This window comes from Talpa occidentalis, unplaced genomic scaffold, assembly GCF_014898055.3.
Source record: "Talpa occidentalis isolate TD23 unplaced genomic scaffold, MPIMG_talOcc4v2.1 talOcc4.9, whole genome shotgun sequence".
NCBI lineage: Eukaryota > Metazoa > Chordata > Mammalia > Eulipotyphla > Talpidae > Talpa > Talpa occidentalis.
The window spans coordinates 47,620,552-47,645,090 of record NW_023605305.1 but is presented as its reverse complement, the minus strand read 5'-3'; the positions used below and the strand labels follow the sequence as shown (position 1 = coordinate 47,645,090).

Genomic DNA, 24,539 nt, shown 5'->3' with positions numbered 1-24,539 from the left:
ATCTGTACATCACTCTTCCTATTTTCTTTTTGTAGTCAGTCCTCTTCTAGAGACTTCCATGTGAGAGTAACAGACAGCAGGTGAATTCATTTTGTTTTGAGAAATTGTCTAAGCGGCATATTTGATCCAATCTCTACAATAATTGTTATGGAAACTACATTAGCTTTTACAGCAATGTCTTGGATTCTTTCTGAATATAAGTCTCTTTCCCCATTCATTGATTGACTACAGAAATAGAGCCAAGATCAAACGCTGGAAAGTCCTCAGCAGGAAAATTGCGTACTGGAAGGGAAACACTTCGCCTGAGATCAAAAGGTGCTGCCACCGTGGAACAAGTGGTAAGTCATGTTTATTTAATCTCCATTATATTTGGAAATGCATGGGCATTCATGCTTATTGGAGTTGGAAATAAAGACAAAATCACAAGTTAAAGAAATGCCATACATTCTAATGAAAGCATAGACTTTTTATTCATGCCTACTTGTACAATCTGTAAATTATTGAACTACGAGAAAACATAGAAACTAAGTACATGAGAAGAGACTGTGATGTATCGTGATCCTTGTCTTCCTGCAGAGAGTCTTTTCTAGAGTTTGCAGACATGGAGAATGACTCAGCAAATGTAAAAGAAATCAACCACAGCTCTCCCAGAGCCAAGGAGAGCCTCAGAGCCACCTGTAGGAGTGAACATATTTAAGATTTTGATGACGATGGATTATATTCATGAGCTCCAGTCTCCTCAGGCAAAACATTCTGTAGTCCTCTGACTCCTCACTTTCCTGTCCCACATCCTTTTTTTTTTTTAAAGCAATCTTTTTATTTATTTATTTATTTATTTGTTTGTTTGTTTGTTTGTTTATTTATTTATACAAGCAGTGGGTACAGTCAGAAGCATGGGAGGGCAAAAGAATTCACCAGAGCCAGAGCGGGGAGCAGAACAGGCAGAAGGACTGAAGCACACTGCGGAGGGGAGCAGCAGGCAGCAGGAGAGGTCTGTGTGCCATGTGGGACTCTCCTGGCACTGCAGAGACTGCAGGCAGCTTCGCAGCCCAGCACTCAACCGCTGTGCCTCCAGGGGAGGCCCTGTCCCACATCCTTTTGTCAGCCAGTTCTGGTGGGATATACAACATCCCAGAATCCAACAACCTCTCACTGTCTCTACTCCTGCCCCTTTGGCCCTAGACATCACCATCTTGTCCTGAATCTCCCAGTCACCCGCCAGTCAGTCTTCCACATTCACCTTTGTCCTCTTTGTACCTGTGCTCAACATAGTACCCATCTTTAATGGCACAAGTGATAATTGTTCCTGTTCGGTGTCAGTGGCTTCTCAGGTCTGGCAGAATAGTGTGACCAGCAGGACCTGACTCTGTGTTTCTTCTCTGATCTCATCTCCCTCCACTCTCCCCTGGATCCTTTTGCTTCAGCCATACAAGCTGCCTTGCTGTCCCCACACACTCCAGATGTAGCCCACCTCAGGGTCTCTGTACTGCCATTATTGCTGCCTGACACTTGCCCACTGGCACACTCCCTTGCCACTTTCAGCTTTCCGCCTACGTATCACCTTTCTGTAAAGCCCTTTTCTGAGTATCTTGTATAAATAGCCGTTACCATTACCACTCTGACTGACCAGTCTTCTTGTCCTTAATTTTCTTCAAAGTACCAGACATAATAGTATTTACTCTTTCTTTGTTTCCCTTTGATGTCTGTTGTCTGGCTCCTTTACTCACCTGTCTTTTTTGACACTGCACCCCCAATACCTAGAATACTACCTGTCACATCAGAAGAACTCAAATCTTTGCTGAGTTAATGAATTAATAAATGAGATTTTAAATGTGAGAAGAGGAAGGGATTTGTAGATTGCATCAGGGTTTGAATGAAAAACACTAGAAGGACATGAGACAAGTGGAAGGGAGAAGGGTGGTAGAACACAATAGGAGGGTTAGGAACGGCTGTGGCTCTCAAGTGGCAAGTAGCAGGGGCCTCCCCAGTGGTGCAAGGGTTAAACACTGCACTATGAAGCAATTGCAGCCTCTGTAGCACGAGTTCAATCCCCGGCCGGCCAGGGAGCAACCCACATGGCACAGCAGACCTCTCTTGTCTCGCCCACTGCTCCCCTCAGTGGTGTATTTGGGTCAATTTGCCTGTTCTGTTCCCCACTCTGTCTCTGGTGAATCCTCTCACCCCCCCACATCTCTGGCCTTAACCCAACTCTTAAATAAAAAAAATATTAAAAAAAAAAGAGGCAAGTTTGCTTACAATAGTAGGTGGTGGTAAGGGCCTCTGGAAGGGGAGGTGGTTCTATAGGCAGAGGGGAGGTCAGGTGGGCTTCTGAGACTCAGGACCTCCTGCAGACAGGGGCAGAGACAGCACACTGTCTAGTTCCTCTGTGTGTGTTGTCCTAGGCATCCGCAGGTGTCTCACAAGAAGAGTGAGATAGGGGAGCAGTTAGGAGACTGTTCACAGAACAGGATCCCAGAATAGGTAGGGTGACTATATACAAACTCAGTTACTGAGATGAATTCTCTAGAAGCAGATGTTGAAGGAACCACGAGACCAAGATTGTTAGTCACCCAGGATGTCATCTGTTTTGGGGAATCCTGAAGCAGGTGCTGAGCTGTATGCCGTCCGGTCTTGAGCAAGCCATCTGGAGGCAGATGACAGTGAAGAGACCTGGGCAAGCCAAAAGCATTTTAAAAATGAGATGTGTGCCTCTCTGGTGGCACAGGGGTTAAGTCTCTGCACTGTGAAGCTGTCACCAGCCACTGTGACCTGAGTTTGATCCCCCGCCAGGGAGCTAACCCACATGGCACAGCAGACCTCTTCTGTTTCTCCCACTACTCCCCTCAGCAGTGTATTTCAGTAGATCTGCCTGTTCTGTTCCCCGCTGTCTCTGGTGAATTCTCTCACTGCTCCCCCTCCACCTGTGACCTACACCCCAGCTCTTGTGTACATAAATAAATAAATTTTCAAAAAAAAAATGAGATGTGATAGGGTATGTGAAAAAACCCTGGTCGGTGACTTCTGAGTATTCCACGTCTACTTTTCCCATGCCCAGCACATGGCCTTGACTATTGCTACATGCTAGTAAATGTTTGTTAAGAGGATAAAGAAAGGGATGAGAATAGTAGCAAGGAGCTGGCTCTGGGAATCTTGAGGATGGCAGCTGTGAGAAAGTAAGGACAGAACTTAAAACTGTTTTGCAAAGAAAGCAGGGTTGGCAGGAAAAATTCCGTACACTGCTTCAGGAGGATGGTTATCTTCTTAATAGTTAACATGGTTAATAAATCTTGATTGCGCTCCTGTTAATGTGTAAGGTCTGGAATGAGAGTAGCTGAAGATCTGTCTGGGGAGGTAAGAAAGATTCATTCAAAGACGTACATCTAGACACCATTCCTATTTACTTAGTCTACTTTATTAAATAGAGCAGTTAAAAATAGCTCATAATGAAAGGGAAACCTAGTTTGGTGCTAATATTAAATTTGATACAAATGACTTACAATCTAATTTCAAACATTACAGGATTTATAGATTTGAAGCAGATCACCTGCTCATAGCCTAGCACAATTCTGAAAACTGGAAGCTACTCTACCTTATAATTTACTCAGAATATATTGATGATAGAAAGCTGTATCCAGGTGCTAGTGATACAAAAATACATAAAGACTATTTTTCCTCTAAAGGAAGAGAGTCATGAATAGAAGCTATTCATGGGGATAGAGGCTGAACATCTTTCTCTATCAGAGATAAGGAAAGCAGGAAGAAATGATTGAGCTGGTCAAAGATGGGGAGAAAATGTCCCAGGCATGAGATGATGATGGGCTTGCGGACCTTGTAAATATCCTTGAGATTGGAGTGTGGGATGCTGGAGATAGCTGGTGGGGACCTATGAGGTTGGATGTGCTGGACTGGGTCAGGATGTGAAGGGCCTGTGGCTCATGGGGGACTCTTTTTTTGCAACAGAATGCTATTTTTAATAAATTTGGAGATTACAAAGCAACATGCATTTATAACCATAGTGAAGGTATTATGAATTTCTTATAGTCTTGAATTCCACATTTATGACTGGTTGACTATTTAACATCTTTGGGCCATTTTTTTTTCCAGTTGTGAAGTAATTTAAAACCAAATATTGTGGGCCTCCCTGGTGGTGCAGACGGTTGAGCGCAGCCTATGAAGCTGTTCGCAGCCTCTGCAGTGCCGCAGAGCAACCCACATGGTGCAGCAGACCTCTTCTGTCTTGCCCGCTGCTCTCCTCAGCAGTGTGTTTCAGTCAGTCTGCCTGTTCTGTTCCCCACTCTGTCTCTGGTGAATCTTCTCACCTTCCTGTGCATCTGGTCTGTACCCCGGTTCTTGTATAAATAAGTAAATCTTAAAAAAAAAACCCCAAAAAAACCAAAACCAAAGAACCCCCCAAGTATTGAATAAACTGAACATAGAACCAACTTTACAAATAGTAAGCAAAGATTTAAAAGAATGCTAAAAATATATCCAATCATGTTTCTTGCTGAAATTCTTTTTTCTTTTTATTTATTTATACATGCACTGGGGTACAGTCAGAGGTGCAGGAGGTTGAGAGAATTCACCAGAGCCAGAGTGGGAAGCAGAGCAGGCAGAAGGACCGAAGTACACTGCTGAGGGAAGCAGCGGGCGGCAGGAGAGGTCTGCGCGCCATGTGGGACCCTCCTCCGGTGGCCGGGGAGCAGCCTGGGATTGAACCAGTGCTGCAGAGGCTGCGGGCAGCTTCTCAACCCAGCACTCAATCGCTGCGCCACTGGGGAGGCCCTCTTGCTGAAATTCTTAATACTAGTTTCAGAAAGAAGAAACATGTTATGGTACCATTAATACATAGGACAAAGATCATTTAAAAGCTATTTCATTATGAAATCATCCTTGTACAATTTCTATTTTTTTTAAAGATTTATTTATTTATGCATACGAGAACTGGGGTACAGGCCAGAGGTGTAAGGAGTGAGAGGATTCACCAGAGACAGAGTGGGGAGCAGAACAGTCAGACTGACTGAAATACACTGCTGAGGGGAGCAGTGTGTGAGACAGGAGAGGTCTGCCATGGCGTATGGGTATCTCCCTGGCCAGCTGGGCTCAAACCTACGCTGCAGAGTCTGCGGACAGCTTCACAATTCTGCGCTCAGTCCCCTGTGCCACCAGGGAGGCCCTAAAATTTCTATTTTATGGGTATTTTATAATGTAGGCAGTATATCAATATAGTACTACATGTGTGTCATTTATTAAAAATAAAACAATAAAATTAAATAAAAAATGAAAAGGGTATGTGTTTAGAAGTGTTTTACTATTGGTTTGCACCATTAAAACATTTGGAGACACTGGCCTGAAGTCTAAGGACCAAAGTTCTTTTTATGGTACACAGGAGCCCTGAAGATTTAATTGTGTCTGGCACTGTGTCCTCCAGTCACAGGAAACAGCCGAGAGCATGTTACAATCTTTTATCTGACTCTGTAACCTCTCTTTGTGCATTTATTGCCTTCTACTTAGTGCTCTCTCCTTACTTCATACCAGTAGCCTTTGCAAACACAGTTGTTAGGTCATCTTCTTTCTGAAATCTTAGGGATTAAAATTTACTTCCACCCCTCCCTTTCCATGCTTCTGTGCCTTTTATTTCCTTTTAGAATTGCCCTTGGAGACTGTGTTCCTGGCTTTTTTTCTTTGGATCCATAGCACTTAACATTGACACTAAAAATAAATATTTACTGTATTGATTTGTATAGAGTTACAGAGCATATTCTAGATGTATTTCCATTCAAATTTACTGAAGTATGCAACCATGGAAATATGGCTCCATATCAGATTTTCCCCTACTGTGTGCCTTGACATTCAAGAGGTTTCATATTAGAATTTTCTTAGGCTTAAACTTATCTCTCTTTTCTTTGATAAAGCCCTGTGAAGCCACAAGAAAGGCGATTGAAAAGATTGATGATCTTCTTGAATCATACATGGGAATTCGAGATACTGACTTAGGTAAGGTTATTCAATTTTCAAAAAAGCCCTACATTTTTAATTTGATAGAACTTAGTTCTTATTTATGTCTTGCTTGCAGTTTACTTTTCAAGATAAAAATTTATGGAGTGATGAAAAGCATGATGAAAATAAAAATAATAAAGAAGAAAAGAAGATGTGGTTCTTACCACCTACTAGCTTTGAGGTCAAAGGGCCATGTTAACTTTTCTAATTTTTATATAAACTGAGTAATGATATCTCCTTCATAGATTTTTTTATGGATTAAAAAATGAAAAGAATTTAGTAAATGTCACATTTGAAAGATATTATCTGATACCAGATCTACATTGATTGAATTGTGTATTTATGTATTGAAGATGTGCCCTATTTAATGAAGTTATTAAAACCCTGTGAGCAATGACTCAGAACATTGAAGAAAAGGGCACACTTGGTGTCTCACTGATAAGAAAGGCAGTTGAACAGCTGCATTTCTGTGTATTTTTATGTCATTAGGCTGTTAAGGTCTTGATTTGTCAATTGAGCTTTTATCAATTAAGACTTTATCAGTGGCAAATGACATCAAAAGCAACATGCCTAACTGTAGCTGGCAGAGGCAAACAATTGTGTGAGTATCTGTGTGTGTGTGTGAGATGTACTGGTGCATATGACCCAAGAGTCCAGAGGTAGATACTGGCTTCAAGAATGGTTACTTCAGGGTTTCCCTGGTGGCCCAGGAATTAAGTCTCAGTGCTATCCCCACAATAGCCTAGTTTGATCCCCAGCCAGAGAGCTAATCCACATGGCACAGCAGACCTCTTTTGTCTCGCCCCCTTTGCAGTGTATTTCAATAGATCTGCCTGTTTTGCTCCCCACTCTTGTCTCTGGTGAATCCTCTCACTCCCTGTACCTCTGACCTATACTCCAGCTCTATGCAAAAATAAATAAGTAAATAAATAAAGAAGCTACAACCTCTGACCTATACCCCAGTTCTATGCAAAGAAAAAGAAATATATATGTATATATAAATGCGACATAGGAGTTCTCATCAGCGGGATGCGGGCTTTCATTCTGGTTTCATTTCAGACCCCCATGGTATCTCCTGTAAGCTCTAGGCCCTCCCTCTTGGAGCCAGAATGACTGCCAGTGCTCTGCTCTTTACCCCTTCTTGGTGGCCAGTGTAGTGGGAAAGAGGGAGGGCCTTTTCCCTGTGAGTCAAACAAAGTGTTTAGGAGAGACTGAACCACAAGGTTGAGACTGATAAAAAGCTGGCCTCTCCCATGCAGAAGCAAGGTAAACATTCCCTTCAATAGGGCAGTGGATGCTCTGTGGGGAGAGTAAATATGCACAGTAATGCTGGGGTTTGTCCTGCATACTCTGTGTGTGTGTGTGTGTGTGTGTGGATATGTATTTGTATTAAGAATTTAATATATTTTTAAATTTATTTTGAGTATAAAAGTTATTCAAAGTTCAGCCAAAGAACAAGGTAGATTCGATTGGTAGCTCTTTCTGTTAACTTGTGTCTGTGCTTTGTTTTCTCCTTTCCTTTTCTGAATAGACCTGTCCTTTTAAAATGTGAAAACAACAAAACAAATTGTAGACATGCGGTCCAAAGGATCCTTGAGAATCCATATGGCATCAAATTCTAACCACCAGAAGCAATCATCTTAGACAAATTGCTAAGAATTAATTACAGTAAACTATAGATAATATATTTCTATATTCACATGAACTGGCCATGTGAATTTCTTTAGCATATTTCATATGTAGGATAAAGCAATCATGAAAACAAAATTAGATTCAACAGTATTTCTGATATAACAAACAAAATAAAAAAAATTAAAGCCATTACTTATTCATTGATTCAATGTGTACATTTCATTTAGTTTGTAATATAAATAGTAATTGAATGGTTATTATATAAAGTTTGCAAGATACTGAGTATGAAATAGTAAATATGATATTCTTCCTGCCTTTCTGGGTTATATAGTTTAGCCAGAAGATAAACATTAAATTTGAATATTGCAATAATTAATAATAGGAAATTTAAGATAACAAAGCACCTGGGTTATCAAAGCTGTGTGGTAGAGGAATTGGCATAGTTAGGGAAGATCCAAGAAAAAAAAAGAAAGACTGCTGGAGATTGACTTGTTAATAGTTGTCTTAGGTAGCAAAGGGGAAAAGATTGGTTTATGAAGAAAAAACTTTAAAGGCTCAGAAGCAAGAGAGCATGAAATGTTCAAGTAACTAAAGGAAGGGAAGCATAGGTGGATTTAATATGTTTTGTGAAATCAAAGACTTGGACTATTTTGTTTTTCTGCTACCAAGTAAAGTATTTTAATCTATCTTAGAGTATTTGAAGCTTATTCTTACTTTTCTACTTCTATTCATTTTCCTTTTAGTTATTTTATTTTATTTTATTATTTTTTAAAGATTTATTTATTTATACAAGCACTGGGTACAGTCAGAAGCGTGGGAGGGTGAGAGAATTCACCAGAGCCAGAGCGGGGAGCAGAGCATGCAGATGAAGTACACTGCTGAGGGGAGCAGTGGGCGGCAGGAGAGGTCTGTGCGCCACGTGGGACCCTTGCTGGCAGCCGGGAATCGAACCAGCGCTGCAGAGGCTGCGGGCAGCTTCACAGCCCAGCGCTCAACTGCTGCGCCACCAGGGGAGGCCCTATTCATTTTCCTTTTAAAAAACAGTTTAATTTTTTTCTTGCTTCTCTGAACTTTAATTTTTTTTAAATTTTAAAAGATTTATTTATGCATACAAGAGCTGGGGTACAGGCCAGAGATGTGGGGGGTGAGAGGATTCACCAGAGACAGAGTGGGGAGCAGAACAGGCAGACTGACTGAAATACACTGCTGAGGGGAGCAGTGGAATAGACAGGAGAGGTCTGCTGTGCCATGTGGGTTGCTCCCTGGCCCGCTGGGGATCGAACTCATGCTGCAGAGGCTGCAGATTGCTTCACAGTGGGGTGCTTAACCCCTTTCGCCACCAGGGAGGCCCCCGCTTCTCTGAACTTTTAAAACAAAATATCTGTGTTCGAAGTACAGATGACATCTGTAACTGAAAAAAATTGGGATTTTGTTTCTAGCAAGTATAAAATTTGTGTATAACAGGCCCTTGATCCACACAGACAAGAAGATAAAGCTGAGATCCTATAACATGTCAGGTCTTAAAGCTTTTCTCTACAACTCCTCTGAACTTGGAAAAATGGAGATTTGAATAAATTATGTCATCCTGTGCCAGTTATTCAAATATATGTGTAAATGAGGCTAAAGAGTTTTTAGAAATGTCACTATTATTTATATTTTCTTACATTGTTCATTTTTGTACAATATTTGATCTCATAATTCTCCCATCTCCACAGCACCCGTGAACATAGACCCTTGTGCTCTTACCTCTCCTGTTTTGACCCGTCTCCCTTCCTCTTTCTTCCCTGCTGTATTCCTCAGATCTGTGGTTTGCCTGCAGGTTTTGAAATGGCAGTATTTATTCTTAAACTTAGATTAGGTAGTATTTGTTGGAAAAATAGTACTATATGTATCCAGTTGAAAAGTTTTCAAATGTAACTATGAATAATAATAAGATTCAGGAACTAACATGAATTGCTGGATCTTGATCTCAAATTTAGGAGAGGCACTATTTTCAAAGGTAAGAATGTAAAACAGTATTTAATTTTAGGATTTAATTTTGGGTGTAGCCTTCTAGTTAAGTATAAATTGAGAATAGCTCAATGAATTAGTTTTGTTCATTTGTTAGTAAAAATACACAAATATACAGGCAAGAGCACTGAACAATGGTACAAATAATTAGAAACAAATTAAGAAACAGTTCTTTAAAAATCAATTTTCTTTCATTCTAACAGATTCAGGGCACTAAACATTCTTCACAAATTCCTCATAAATTAACTAGTAATCCCTTCGTAAAGTTAATTAATCTTCTGTAGCAAATTCCTCCAATGACATGAAAAGTCATTATCATTATACATGATTAGCAATGTGATCAGTCACCTAGGGAGGTGAAGTTTAAGGAAAGTAATTATTTGAAGAAAGTCAACCATTGTTAAATTAGGAATTTCTCTCATTATTCAGATCTGATTAACATGAAATATAAATCACAAATGTGACACTGATTCAACAGACCAATGACTATATTCACTTACTTGTATTCCTAATGTTTCTTAGCTTTCAGAAATTTTAATTCCCAATGTGAATTATACTGAGATAATATTATTCTGCAGTTGTTAAGTTTGTTAAAAATGGTAAAAAGTAATAGCAATAAAATGACTAAAACCAAAGCACTACCCTGGGAAAAAAGTTAAGATCTGTTTACCATTTCAAAATAGAAAATCATTCAAACGAGTTCATGTAAGAAATAACCCTGAGGATGATGGTGCTTCATTTGGTTGTAAAGTGACATTTAACTTTTCAACAGACTCAGTGCCAACTTGGGTTGTCTTGGGATATCATCTATTCACAGGGGAAAAACTGGTTCTGGAAAATGAGTTCTATAAGACTTTCTGTAAGATTGATTTAATTTACTGGAAAATCATCGTGATGGGGTTGTCGGAGTTTGGAGTGTGGGGTCCTTGGGTTTACTCTGGGAAAGGTTTCACCAGATCTCCCGTTTCAGCAGCATGTGGCAATTTTCCCAGGCGAGTTTCTCCACGAGACAAAGACGGTAATTATAATTTAAAGAGCAGGTTTATTAGAGAAGGGATAGGACAGTTAAAGACACTTGCATAGACACCAGCAGGCAGGAAGAGCTGCCTGGAAAGTGACAGTCTTTGCTGAGAAAGGCCTGCATGGTTGCAGACGGCGGCCTTGAGGATCGTGGCCTCCACTGAGGGAGGTCAGTGAAGAGAAGTCCTGGCATGGTACAGGTCATGGGCAGCCAGAAAGCTGCTGCCCTCCAGAGGAAGAGAGTTGTTGAAAAGAGGCACCTGAATAGTCACAGGTGGGCAGATGGACTGCTGCCCCAGCCTGTGCAGAGACTGCACGGATACAGTCTTTCTTCCCTTTGGGAGGGGTCAGTTCTTGTGAGCCTTTGGGTTAGTTGCTGATTTTGGGTAACTATGCAGAATCTGAAAGGAAGGAGATTCCACAATGGACTCAATCTCCATTTCCTTACCCTTGGGCCTGTGTTTTAGACGCTCTCTATAGCAGCCTGATAGTTTCTGGGAGTTGTGCCTCCTGATTTGGGCATTGATGCCTAAGGGTCTTGGTTTCTATAAGTGGGTTAATGGATTATGCTAATCTGTCTGCCACTACCTCCTAGTGTGAGTTAGGTTTTCTTGATCTTGTGTCTCCTTTCCAGTTTTTCTATTCTTTTCCTTCATCCATAGCATAGTCTCTTCACGAATATTTTAGGTAACTACAATATTGTTGTATACAAAATTTGTTGTACAATTTTTTTATACTAATATAAGAATTTGGAGATCATCCTAGTAACTTCAGAATTTTAGGATTTCTCATTAAGAGATCCAGCAATGTGTGGAAAATTGAGAGTTTCTAATTTTTTCCTATTAAATATTATATAGCTTTTAAAATTATTATTATTATTATTATTTTTGTGGGACCCTCACCAGTGGCCGGGGATCGAACTGGCGCTGCAACCCAGCGCTCAACCGCTGCGCCACCAGGGGAGGCCCTAAAATTAATATTTTAGTAGAGATAATTATTGAAAGGTTCGGTGGGGTAAAGAAAAGGAGAGCCAGGCTAAATTTCTCAAAGGAAGGGAAAATTTATTGTGCCCCAGGCGGACCTCACGGACCCAAGGTGGGGGTCCGTGAAGTGACACCTGTTGTGAGGAGAGATGTCCTTTTTATAGGATGAGGAGAGGTCAGGCAGGAAAACTGGGTTGGCAGGAGGGAAACAGGTTTAGGCGGAACAAAGTTGTTTTGGGTGGAGCCGAGTTGTTTTCCCTTGTTTATGGCTTTAGTTTAGGCTTGGTGGTATCAGTGGTCCTGTTACAGGGCAGGGAGAGGGGCACCCCAAACCCTGTAAACCTGCCTATTCTAAATGGGTTCTGCCATCTGCCACAGCAACACAAAACATATGAGACTTTAATGGGAAGGAACTTTAATACAACTAGGAAACAATACAGGAAAGGCAAAGAATCTAGTTTCTAAATCAAGCACCCCAAGTTACCCATACCCTCGTGGGTAAAAGTCCATCCAAATGGAATTGGCCCAGAACAAGGCCCCAAAGCCTGCAACAGGTCTAAAGCATCTTCCAGTGGGGACCCAGAGAAAAGGGTCAGAAACAACCAGACAAGCCCGGAAGAAAAAGAACAAAATCAAAATCAAGATAAAAGCTGCCATTGACACCTCCCCACGGGTCTCACCCACATCTGTGTCACCCAGTCCACGGCCAAAAGGCAAGCACAGTTTCTTCACATATCTCTCCATTTCATGTGCCTCCTCTAGGTCTCCTTCTGGCTCTCCATCCTGCTTCCTTCCTTCCTCAGTCTCCTCTGCAGCTTCTTTTCTCCCTGCTCAGCTCCACTCTCCATTTGGGTGGGGCAGGGAACCTGGAACCTCCCCCTTTCCTGGGGACCACCCTGTTACAGTCTTGGTGTCAGGGTCATCTTGTCTTTTTCTATGTGGGCTTCCTCATTCCTGGCCCCTGCATGACCTTTCAATTATGTTGGGGCATAAAGGAAAATTCCCCCTCCCTGTGGGTTCTTTTGAGACTGGATGAACAAACAAATTAACATCAGACAGTTTAGTAGAAGAAAAAGCCATAACTTAAGAACAGACATTGGAGAATTTACGGGACTATAAATCCTAAACAAAAGTGGAACGGGTTAGGGGTTTCTATCCTGTGCTAAGGTGTGCAGAAAAATTGAGCAAAGAGAAGTGTGTCTACACATTAATGAGGGGATGACTTCATCTGTAAGGTTGGAAAGATGAGTTTCTTAGAGAGGCCATGTTGTTAAACCTAAACCTGTATGAAACCCACCAAACTACATTCTTTTAGGTCATTTGAAGAACATCATTTGATCAATATCATTGATCACTGCAGCTAGGATTAGAGCAGAGAGGTTAAGGGAGCAGCAGAAGCTTCTCATTAGCCTCCAGGGCCTCGATTGCCTTTAGCTCCACATACCAAGGTGACACTTACCTGGGAAAAAGGCTTATATCTTGAAAATAGCTTATCTGATCCCCTTTGAAGAAACTGACTCTACAATTACATTTCTTCTTAGGCGATTTTATTTTTTTCAATGAATTAAAAACACTACAGAAAATCATTCTCAGATAAAGCCAATGAGGTTTCCAAAATAGGTTTCCAGGAAATATTCTGCAGTGCTGTGTTTTTGGTGCTTGACTTGTGTGAGTTGCTTGATATGGGCTGATACTTTTGAAAAATCTTGGTAAAAGTACTGAAGACCTTTCATAGAAAGAGGTTAATGGTTAACAATGGTGATGATCACTCTATCTAAATCCTGCTATGCACCATTTGAAAACAGATTCAGAGACATAACTTGCTCAAAGGCAGCTTGCAATTCAAGAGCTATGATTCAATTCTTGAATTTTATACCAAGATTTTCCACATAAAGTAATATTTTGTCTAAAAATACTGTTTAAGTGTTAAAAACTTAGTGGAAAGTGTAGATTGACTTATGTTAACAAAATTTGTAATGAAGACGCTTAGTGGAAATGATATATTCTTAAAATAACCACTAGAGGTCAGCACTTAGCTGTTATATGTGGTGTAACAATTTTCTAGTGGAATATTTTTTGTCAGATTGTATTCAGGTTAACTACTGTGCAGTATTTTCCAGGTCTATGATAGTTAATAGATAAAAAACATTTTCCTAGCTGTCATTGTGTTAATGTGATAACACTTTGTAAAATGTAGTCATTTTGCTTTTCTTTTTTTTTTTTTTTTTTTTTTTAAAGTGACAGTCTTTTATTTATTTATTTATTTGTTTGTTTTGTTTATACAAGCACTGGGTACAGTCAGAAGCGCGGGAGGGTGAGAGAATCCACCAGAGCCAGAGCGGGGAGCAGAACAGGCAGAAGGACCGAAGTACACTGCTGAGGGGAGCAGCGGGCGGCAGGAGAGGTCTGCGCGCCATGTGGGACCCTCCTCCGGTGGCCGGGAAGCAGCCGGGGATCGAACTGGCGCCGCAGAGGCCGCGGGCAGCTTCGCAACCCAGCGCTCAACCGCTGCGCCACCGGGGAGGCCCACATTTTGCTTTTCTTTAAAATTTTTTAAAATTTAAAATTTTTTAAAATTAAAAAATTTTCTTTTTTAAAATATATTTTTACGCCATTCTTCCTTTTTGTACAATGTATGCCTTTTCCTCTCAGGTGTAGTCCTATATAATTCCCACCACCAGTTCACCCGTGCACCATCATGGTGCTCTTCCCTCTCCTCATTTTGCTTTTTTAAAGAAAATCCAATACACGCTTTTACCAAAAAGGATAAAATTATATCACTTTATTTCTCCTATAAAGATGTTTAAAACTGTACTTTGTACATTAGCACAAATACATGTTTAGTGTGTGCGCCATTCTTACTTCCTTTTAAAATTCATGTAGCAAATTACTGGTTTTGAAAAGATGTATGGGGCACTGTATTATATATAATATTTCTGAATCAATTATGAAACTACCCAAGTGGTATATTGCTGCTTCTATAAGACCAGGAGTTCCTTTAAGACATTTACCTTACTCAGTTTTTAATCCCAGCTCCCAGAGCAAATGCTTGGTAATGTTTGCTGACCAGCCCATAATAGTGACTTCACAGGGAGAAGTCCTAACTTCATTAGTCTGAAGCTTCAGTCTTTGGGAAAATTATTAAAGTTGAAGTCTTAATTGCCACATAATGTAAAAGGGGTACAGAATAATGGGGTTACCTAGGCATCCGATTAAATATGTAGAAAGCTCTGGTTACATGATCAAAAATATATCTTATCATCCTTAGCAATGACCACTAATAATTACTAGTAGTAATGGTAGAACATGTAGGACTGGATAATTGGAGGTCTGGCCAACTCTGGAACTGTATTTAGTGTTGGCTGTCCTTTCACCTTCCTCCCCCACCCCCCTTTGCTGCTGTTCCAGCTTTGGTGAAATTACACAGTTTGGAATGCAAGGTTATAGCAGAGGAACTTTAGGCTGTTATTTACATTTTGTGACTAAGGAATTCAAACCAGAGGTTGCAAGTCAGAGCAGGCAGGGCTTGGGACATGCTGTTCCTGGGTTCACACACTAAATAATACTGTCAAGGTACCAAAACCCCAGGGATCTAGTTGTTTCTTATAGTAGAGAGAGACAAGGAGGGAGAGAGAGAGATTGGTTAATTCAGTGTTCAACTGTGACCATCTGGGTCCCTTACATTGTTTTTCCTAGCACTGGAGAGCAGCAATCATTTGCACTATCTCTGCTTCTGAATGGTGGGTAGATTATATTGGTATACATTTTTTTTTTAACTAGATTGTATTTCACTCATGTCAGTATAATTTCTACATAGCTGTCTCAATTAATGCTATCTGTGGGGCCTGTGAGAAATATTTAAAATGATAGACTAAGCAAACTGAGTCTTATTTTTGTAATGATTTTAAGTTTTGACTACTCTTTTCTGTCTTGGCTACAGGACTGGAATTCTGGGCTTTGTTTTCCCCAATGCATGTTAAGTAGGCCAGTGAAAAAATTATTGAATTGTAATCACAAAGTCACACCCTATGCCTCCCCATCTACTAGCATGTATATACATAAGACACAGAACTATTTTCTATAGACATAAAGGACTAAGTAAACTACTCAGGATGCTTTGGGCATTTATCCTGTAATAGAAGAGACATATATAGATGAAAGAAATGGCAATATAGAAAGAAGATTAAAGATATACTATAAGACTTTATTACTCAAAGTGTAGTCCAAGGATTGGCATTACCTGGGCGTTGTTGGAAATGCAGAATCTGTCTTTGCTGCAGAGCTACTGAACCAAAATCTGCGTTTTGCCAAGATTCTAGGCATTTTATCTGTATATTTACTTTTATTGAGTATAGGCAGAAGGGTTAGAAGAGTGTAGGTAATCTCTTTTAGTTGTTATCGCAGGATTTCGTGAAGGAGCCTTAAAGGAGAGATTTTGTGGCTAGGAGATTACCCTGGGAAAAGGAAGGAAGGAAGAAGGATGGCATTTTGAGTGATCACATATATGAGGACATAGGATTCTTGTAGATCTGTACAGCCATTGGGGAGCCAAGAGTGCTTTGGATCAGAATGTCAGATTAGCACTTAGAGTTTTCAAGCTAGGCATTAGCGATCCAAGAAATATATTTATATATTTATATATGAGAATGTATGTCTCAGAGGTGAAAAAGAGCTTCCTGGTCCTTTGCTTCATTGCCTAGTATGAGCAGCGCTGTGCTTTAGGAAGAGAAATCTTTCTAATGTCTTTGGGGGATGCTTTGGTGATTTGATTTAGAAGGTAAGGAATGAATAGCATTGTGGCAGTGAGGATGGCATGAAAGGGAACAGATTAGAGAGATTGCAAAGGGAATCAAGGGAAGGCAAGGTTTGGTACACAGGCGAAAAGAGACAGGTAGCAGGGAGGATGATCACACCATTCGTGATAGAGCCAGGAGAAAGAGTACCAGTGTCTTCAAAAGGGAAGATGATGTTTGGTTTCTGGACATGTTTGATATGCTAACAGAACACCTAGGGAGACCTGCCCACCAGTTATTCAGAAATGGGTATTGGAACTCATAAGAGAAATTGGAGATGGATGCAAACATTGGAACATCTCTGCACTAAGGTTATGGTTAAGTTGGGGTTGTAGAGAAGATATCCAAGGCAAGATGACCTCAAGAGAGGAGGAACACAGCATGGCAGGTTTATGGAGAATAGAGTGATAAAGTCCTATTTTCTAAGCACTTGTTTTCTTACCTCATTGTGTGAAAAGGCACACAGAGGGCATCTTTCTTCTTTTGTTGACTGTCATGCTCTATTGAAAGACAGTAAGCATTCCTTGTAGACATTAAGGTGTTCCTTAATGACTTAGCAAACAGTTTCGGAACTACAGCTAGTCCCCACAAGTATACCCATGAGTAAATATTATAAGTCAGCCATAGTTTTTTGTGTTCAATAAGCTCTTTACAAATTTTTTCCCCCTCCAGTTTGCAAGTATTATGTTTTCTTCCATTGTCTGTGTGGAAGTTTCTCACCTTAATATTCTGCTATGGCAATTAGACACACAATATGGTTGAAAGACTTTTTATTGAGTACCTCTATACCTATCATCTAGATTCTGACATTAATATATTACTCTAACCTCTCTATCACATACTTCTCCACATATCCATCCTATGTAGAGATTTTTGTAAAAACATAATTGTGATTGTATGTAAAATTTATTCACTGATTTTCAGTGAATATCAAAGCAAAAAGATTCCCACAGTTCTCAAAAATTTTCATAGATGTTGTTTAAAATGATTTAAAATGTCATCAAATATTTCATCTGATATATTTTATTATTCCAGAGGTAACTTAACATCCTGCATCTTAGGGTTTTTCAGTTACTAATCTTTATGCTAAATTCTTTTCAGTTTTAAAGATTTCCTAAAGAGTGATAACTTCATAGACATGGAAGCATTAGTAGATCAAAGGATAAGAATATTTTTAAGAATTTAGATACTTGTTACCAAGTTGTTTTATAGCAACCAAGCCCACAAAAGTCAAACCAGTGTGTCTGAGTGTTTGCTTGAAAATATCCCAGTCAAGTTGGTATATCATTGAAAAATATATAAAAATTCATTAATATTAACTTGAGGGCTTTGGAAGAGTCTGGTGACTGCCTTCCTCCTTTCAGAAGTGTTTGCTTCTAGGTTGATGGTAAATAGAGAAGCTTTTGAATTGGACTGAGGCCTAGCTCATGTTGGTTGAGGAGACCATGGTGAAGAGATTCAGTTCTTCCTCTTTACTGGCTAAAATTATTTTGAAGCAATCTCAAACATATGGAAAAGTTAAAAATACAGTACAAAGACTTTTTTTCCTCAAACCATTTGAGAGAAAATGAACGATTGATGTCTGTTAATATAAACAAAGATAATTCCCTATTGAACTACAATACAACCATCCAAACTGTGAAATTAACATAGGTGCATCAGTGCCATCTAACATATATTTATTCCTCCTTATATTTCACTAAACATTTTACATTATAGCAAAAGGACATGTTCAAAATCATGTGTCACTCTTACTTGTATCAATTGGAACAGTTTCCCACTGATTTTCATGTCCCTGACTGATGTTTCAGAGGATATAGCCAGTTATTTTGTAGAATGTTCCTCAATTTTGTTTTGTTTTTTGTTTTTAAATTTTTTTTCATAACTACATTCATATCACACCTCTTTGACAAATGTGATGCTGTGTTCATTCATTACATCTTATCAGGAAGCATAGAATTTTGATTTTCTGTTACTGATACTATTCACTTTGATGACTTATTTAAGGTGGTATTTCCTAGGCTTCTCCACTATAAAGTCACTCATTTGTAACTAGTTAATATTTGGGGAGATATTTTGAAACTATATAAATATCCTATTTCTTATGAATCAATATCTTGTCTACCCATCTTTTATTTACATACCAATCACCTGTTTCATTATGGATTTATGGTTTTCTATTTCGTTTATACTTGGGGTAAGGGTGTGAAGGAGGGGGCAAAGAGAACTAGTGACTCTAGCTGGGGAGGTGTGGGGAGGTGTGGGAAGGAGTGTGCCCTTCTGCCAGGGTTAGCCACAAGATTTTCTTTCCGGAGCGCTTGTTCAGGAAACCATAGGAATGACAGAGGTTTCCAATTGGCTTCCAGGTGGAGAAGAGGTAGGGCAGGCAACAGCAAACCTGGGTATAATGGACAGTTTGTTCAAAATAATCTTTGCTCCCTCTATAAATTCTACAAAGTATCTTGTTTTATTTTGTACTAAAAATATATGACATGTGGGCCTCCCTGCTGGTGCAAGGGTTTAAAATGCAACCTATGAAGCTATCTGCAGCCACTGAAGCACGAGTTCGATCCTCCGTCAGGGAGCTGACCCACATGGCTCAGCAGACCTTTCCTGACTCACCTGCTGCTAAGCAGTGTATTTCAGTTATTCTACCTGTTCTGCTCCCCGCTCTGTCTCTGGTGAATCCTCTCACCCCCCACACCTCTGGCCTATACCCCAATTCTTGTATGCATAAATAAATCTTTAAAAAATATATACAACATGTATAACTTAGTTTTAGAAAGAAATTTGGTGTCAGTTTTCCTAGCTCTCTGTTATTGTCTCATGTACCATTAATTTTTAAATTTTATCTTTGATAGCTACCACTATATTTGAAGCTGGAAAGGACAAAGGTAATCCAGATGAATTTGCAGAAGCACTTGATGAAACTCTTGGAGACTTTGCTTTCCCGGATGAATTTGTCTTTGATGTTTGGGGAACTATCAGTGATGCCAAACAAGGACGACTATGATGTGGATGATTCGTCTCTGGAGAAATGAACCATTTTTCCTTAAAAACAAAACAAAGTAGTAAAATCTGCTTTTAGGAACCATTGTGGACTCTAGTTTGGTTATATGTGTTTGGAATATATTCTTTGAGATACAATTTCTAGGTAGTTTTTAATGTAGTTGCATATGTACTATGCTTAAGATAAATTACTTAAAATATGGTCAATTTTAATACTCATTCAAAAGTCTTTGTTAAAGTAAGTTTCATGGGAGCCTTTCTAGATTTATGATTTTGTCACTCTCCATTGACGCTCATGCTCTGTTTTCCACATATTAAGGAGTAGATTTTTGTAGCTTTGTAGATTTCCTTTTAGAAAATCTTAGTGCAATGAAAATTAGGATTAGAGTATGATTTGCATTGCATCTGCATTTTGTTATATTTGTTTGAATGAATGTTCAGGAAGTGAAATGTGAATTATGTCTACTGTATATCTACAAGTGTCATTAATTCACTAAGAGGATGATTCCTCGAGCCTGATGGTGTCAATGGCCCACATTCTCTTTATAAATCAAAGATTGCTTGATGTGATATTTCTTTGTGTCTTAAAAACTGTTCATATTTGTTGTATATGTGTTTACGTGTGTGGAAGGGGGGTGAAATAGGGGCAGATGGGGTAGTAAGCACTTATATTTGTTTTTTTTTTAGTGGTTCATTTCTTAAAACATTATTTCTTTTCCACCCATACCTACTTTTCTGTTACCATTTATAAGCACTGCAGGGAGGTTTTATAGCCTTTGTAGTATTTTTCTTTTGAAAGATATTCACTCAGAAAATAACTATGTTTGAGAACATTTTCCAGGTTAAAGAGCAATGCTTTTAAGCCTCCGAAAATTTGGAGGAGACACTATCAGAAATAGATTTCCCCCCCAGTGGACACAAAGGAAGGAGAATTGAGAACATTTTTAGCCTATTATTTTAGAGTTTTAACACACACTCTCTAAAACCTTACATTATTGAGAAAATTGAAGGTAAACGACTGTCTTATCACTCTTATTTGACATTTTACAGATATAAGGGAAATGGAAATGAATGGTTTCAACATAGATCATTTAATAAGGCAGACCATGGTGTGACCAAGCATTCTTCTAAAGTGTTAGGTGAAAAGTGTACTATGCTGCCATGATGATCAAAAATAATAACCTGTGAGCACCGTATTCTAGGAAATCAGAAGTAGTCTCTTTTCATGCTGGGTTAATGCTTGGATAACTCCTGTTTTCTGGCACAACTTTACCCTCCCCTCTCACATGAGTTTGATGCTATGAAACTGATATTATTTGCCTCATTAGTCTAAAAATCTGCTCAGAAACGGTTTAGTCATTAATGTATGATGAAAGTTTATAGAATGTGGATTATCTTACTGTTTTTGTCCATCATTGGAAAATAGAATCTAGCTCATGCAGTAATTTGTTGCTACTTGTTTTGTGAATGTCTTTCCATGTCCCCAAATACCTAATTCTTAATACCACCTCTCCTGGCAGGACACACACACACACACACACACACACACACACACACACAAACACACACAGCTTGTATATGTAGAGTGGAAATGTTATTGGATAACTTGGAAAGCCCCCAGAAACAGTTTAAACAAAAAACCAAATTTCCTTGCACAAAATGTTAGATTTGAGACGATCATTGTTTATTGTTGGTGGATGTCTATTTCTCTTTCCTTTTTGGGCAAGCTGGACCCTTGGTGCAGACCCTTGTTTGTGGACCCTCATTCACAAAGTGGGTGTGCTCACCATGGTCTTTGTAGAATTCTGATGTGCAGGTTCTAATATCTACATCCAGCTCTCACTATATTTGTCTGTTAGCATTAAATAGCATTATTAAGGGTTTCAGTGGGGCCCTAGTGCTTTAATACTATTAGGTTTTTCCTGTGAAATTGGTATACTAGTGATAAACTAATAACAAGGTCAGTTTCTTTATGTGATTTTGTCCCCATACCCGAAAGTATGTCTATTCACAAATGCTGTGTCTTTTTGTACTTTCAGTGCACAAAAAGAAGCAGGGACTGCTTTTCATTGTCACAGTCTGCAAGTGTGGGCTCCCCTTCTGCTGCTCTAATGAGATAAATCATATTTTAAACATTCCATTTCATTGACACCACTGAATATTTTCAGAAGTACTTGTGTTTTCTCTTGTTCTGTAGTTTTTCTTTTCCCCCAATGGAGGATGATTATTTTACTCTTGATTTCTTTCTGTGCAAAACAGCATCTTTGAGTGGCCACTAAAAGCACATTATATGTTCAGTTTGATTGCAGCAGAGCCTGTAGGTGATGACTGAACACTGGCTTTAGTAGATAGAACAAGCTCAGTCCTGATCATATGTACACATTCTGATGATTATGAATTTTGAGTTTTCTGCAATGTTTCAAGAATATAATTATATGATGTCATAGAATTTTTGAATGGTTCAATTATAAAAAATATAATACAATTTAAAAATAGAAAAATAAAAAAATGAAACTGTCCCAAAAAAGTAAGTTAGAAACAAAAAGGGAGTTAAATTATAAAACCAATAATCAGTTAACCTCTATGTGGGGCACTATATACAATATTATAATGTGGTGGATAACTAATAGAAAAAACTATTTTTCCAAATGATGCGTAACTTGCAATATTTCCCCCCCACCCTGTACCTTTAACAAATACATATTTTCCAAATGAAGAACACTTTTATTTAGCTCCATGTTCTTGTTAGACCTTATCAAGTCTAGAGAGAGCCTTCCAGGTATCCTATCATCATTGTCTACCTAGCATGGTAACAAAATGAATTTCATTTGCAGATGTAGTTTTCAAAGTAATGGTTTTTCCAAATAGAGCATAGTTACCCACCAAAGATATCAAAGATCATATAATGTTCTTTTCCTCTCTGCTATCTCTAAAAATATATGGATATTATTAGCATTGATATTATTCTGATGGAGGTACTAGGTTAGAAGGACTGTTAAGTATTTTTCCCAAGCTATGAGTAAGTCAAAAGATAGGAGGTGCTATTCAGTCACAGCCATGAGTATTAGAGTTCTGTGTATAATGCACATTTATTATCATCTTTTTTTTTTTTGAAGATTTATTTACCTATGCATACAAGAGCTGGAGTACAGGCCAGAGATGCGGGGGCGTGAGGGGATCCACCAGAGACAGTGGGGAACAGTACAGGCAGGTCGACCGAAGCACACTGCTGAGGGGCGCAGCGGGTGAGTCAGGAGAGGTCTGCTGCACCATGTGGGTTGCTCCCTGGCTGGCCGGGGATCAAACTCGTGTTGCAGAGGCTGCGGATTGCTTCATAGTGTGGTGCTTAACCCCTTGCGCCACCAGGGAGGCCCTTATTATCTTCCTGACGCAGATTGAAAGAGACATCAGAGTATTTATAGGTCACCTATCATGGTAATGTTTCTCAGATTGTGAAGTGCACAAGTGGCACAGTCTGTCCCTTACCTGTTACTGAAAATCTAATTCTGAGAAATAACTGATGGTTATTATCTGCTAGGAGGGTGAAGGTTGAATATGACATCTTTATTTCAGTTGGAGACAGTAAGTCTTTTAAGGATAGCCATTGCTATTCAAATTGTAACGAAAAAGGGGACATTTAAAAACCTGATTAAGTATTTTGTTTTGAGCAGTTTGTGTCATGTAATATAGTATTGACTATAGACAAAAATTCACATTTTTTGAAATAGTTTTTCTCTTTTATAAAAATCATAGCATAGGCTTGAAATGTTTTTGAATATTGCATTTTGGAAATCTGTAAATCAATGTATGAAATTGTAAATTATATTTTAATATGTTTAAAATGTATGTAATTCTATTCAGATATGCAAATTGTGTTGATTAAAAATGAATATTTATAAAGCTATAGTAATTTTATGTTTCTTTTTTTTTTTTTTTTTTTTAAATTTTTTTTTTTTTATAGAGGCATGTTATTTATTTATTTGTTTGTTTGTTTGTTTTGTTTATACATGCACTGGGTACAGTCAGAAGCGCGGGAGGGTGAGAGAATTCACCAGAGCCAGAGCGGGGAGCAGAGCAGGCAGAAGGACTGAAGTACACTGCTGAGGGGAGCAGCGGGCGGCAGGAGAGGTCTGCGCGCCATGTGGGACCCTCCTCCAGTGGCCGGGGTGCAGCCGGGGATCAAACTGGCGCTGCAGAGGCCGGTTAGCTTCGCAACCCAGCGCTCAACCGCTGCGCCACCGGGGAGGCCCAATTTTATGTTTCTTAATATTGAAAATATAACAAAATATTTTCATGAAAATGATGTTTTTATCATGACAAAATAAAGATTTAGTGTCTTAAGTGTTAGACTTTTTAGTTTTGTTTAAATGATGGGACTAGTGTGATTGTTCAGACTTTTTTTTTAATAGATTTATTTATTTATACAAGAACCGGGGTACAGGCCAGATGCACGGGATGGTGAGAGGATTCACCAGAGCCAGAGCGGGGAACAGAACAGGCAGACTGATGAAATACACTGCTGGGGGGAGCAGTGGGTGAGACAGGGGAGGTCTGCCACGCTATGTGGGATTCTCGCCGGTTGGCCGGGATCGAACCGGTGCTGCAGAGGCTGCGGGCAGCTTCACAGCGCGATGCTCAACTGCCTGCGCCACCAGGGGAGGCCCTGTTCTGACTTATTTTTTAACACGTCTTTGGTATTTTATTTTTTGAAATATAATTTATATATATCATTAGTTTCAGGTGTACAGCATATTTAAGTTTGTATATATTCCAAAATGATGACCACAATAAATCTAGGTAGCATCCATCACCACACAGTTACATGTTTTTTTCCCTTGTAATCAAATATGCAATGCAGTTTATTAACTATGGTCACCATTCTATTACATATCTAGTACTTATTTATATTATATAACTGGAAAATTATACCTTTTACTCCCTTCTCCCATTTTACCCACCTTCCAACCCCTACCTCTGGTAATCACCAATCTGTTCTTCGTATCTATGAGTTTAGGTTTGTTTTTTAAGAAAAACACTTTTTTAAATTGAACTTAAAAAAATTTTTCTTACATTGTTCATTTTTTGTACAAGATTT

At 39.2% G+C, this 24,539-nt stretch overlaps 1 protein-coding gene across 1 annotated transcript in view; it reads left to right on the top strand.

The window, feature by feature from the left end:
- GIPC2 (GIPC PDZ domain containing family member 2) overlaps positions 1 to 23,147 on the top strand; it is a 70,896-nt gene extending 47,749 nt beyond the window's left edge. The window contains exons 4-6 of the mRNA XM_037500316.2: positions 232 to 338; positions 5,913 to 5,994; positions 19,297 to 23,147. Of these exons, the coding sequence (XP_037356213.1) occupies positions 232 to 338; positions 5,913 to 5,994; positions 19,297 to 19,448 (341 nt within the window). The 3' untranslated portion in view covers positions 19,449 to 23,147. The remainder of the gene's footprint in view (positions 1 to 231; positions 339 to 5,912; positions 5,995 to 19,296) is intronic.
- The last annotated feature ends 1,392 nt before the right edge of the window (positions 23,148 to 24,539 follow it).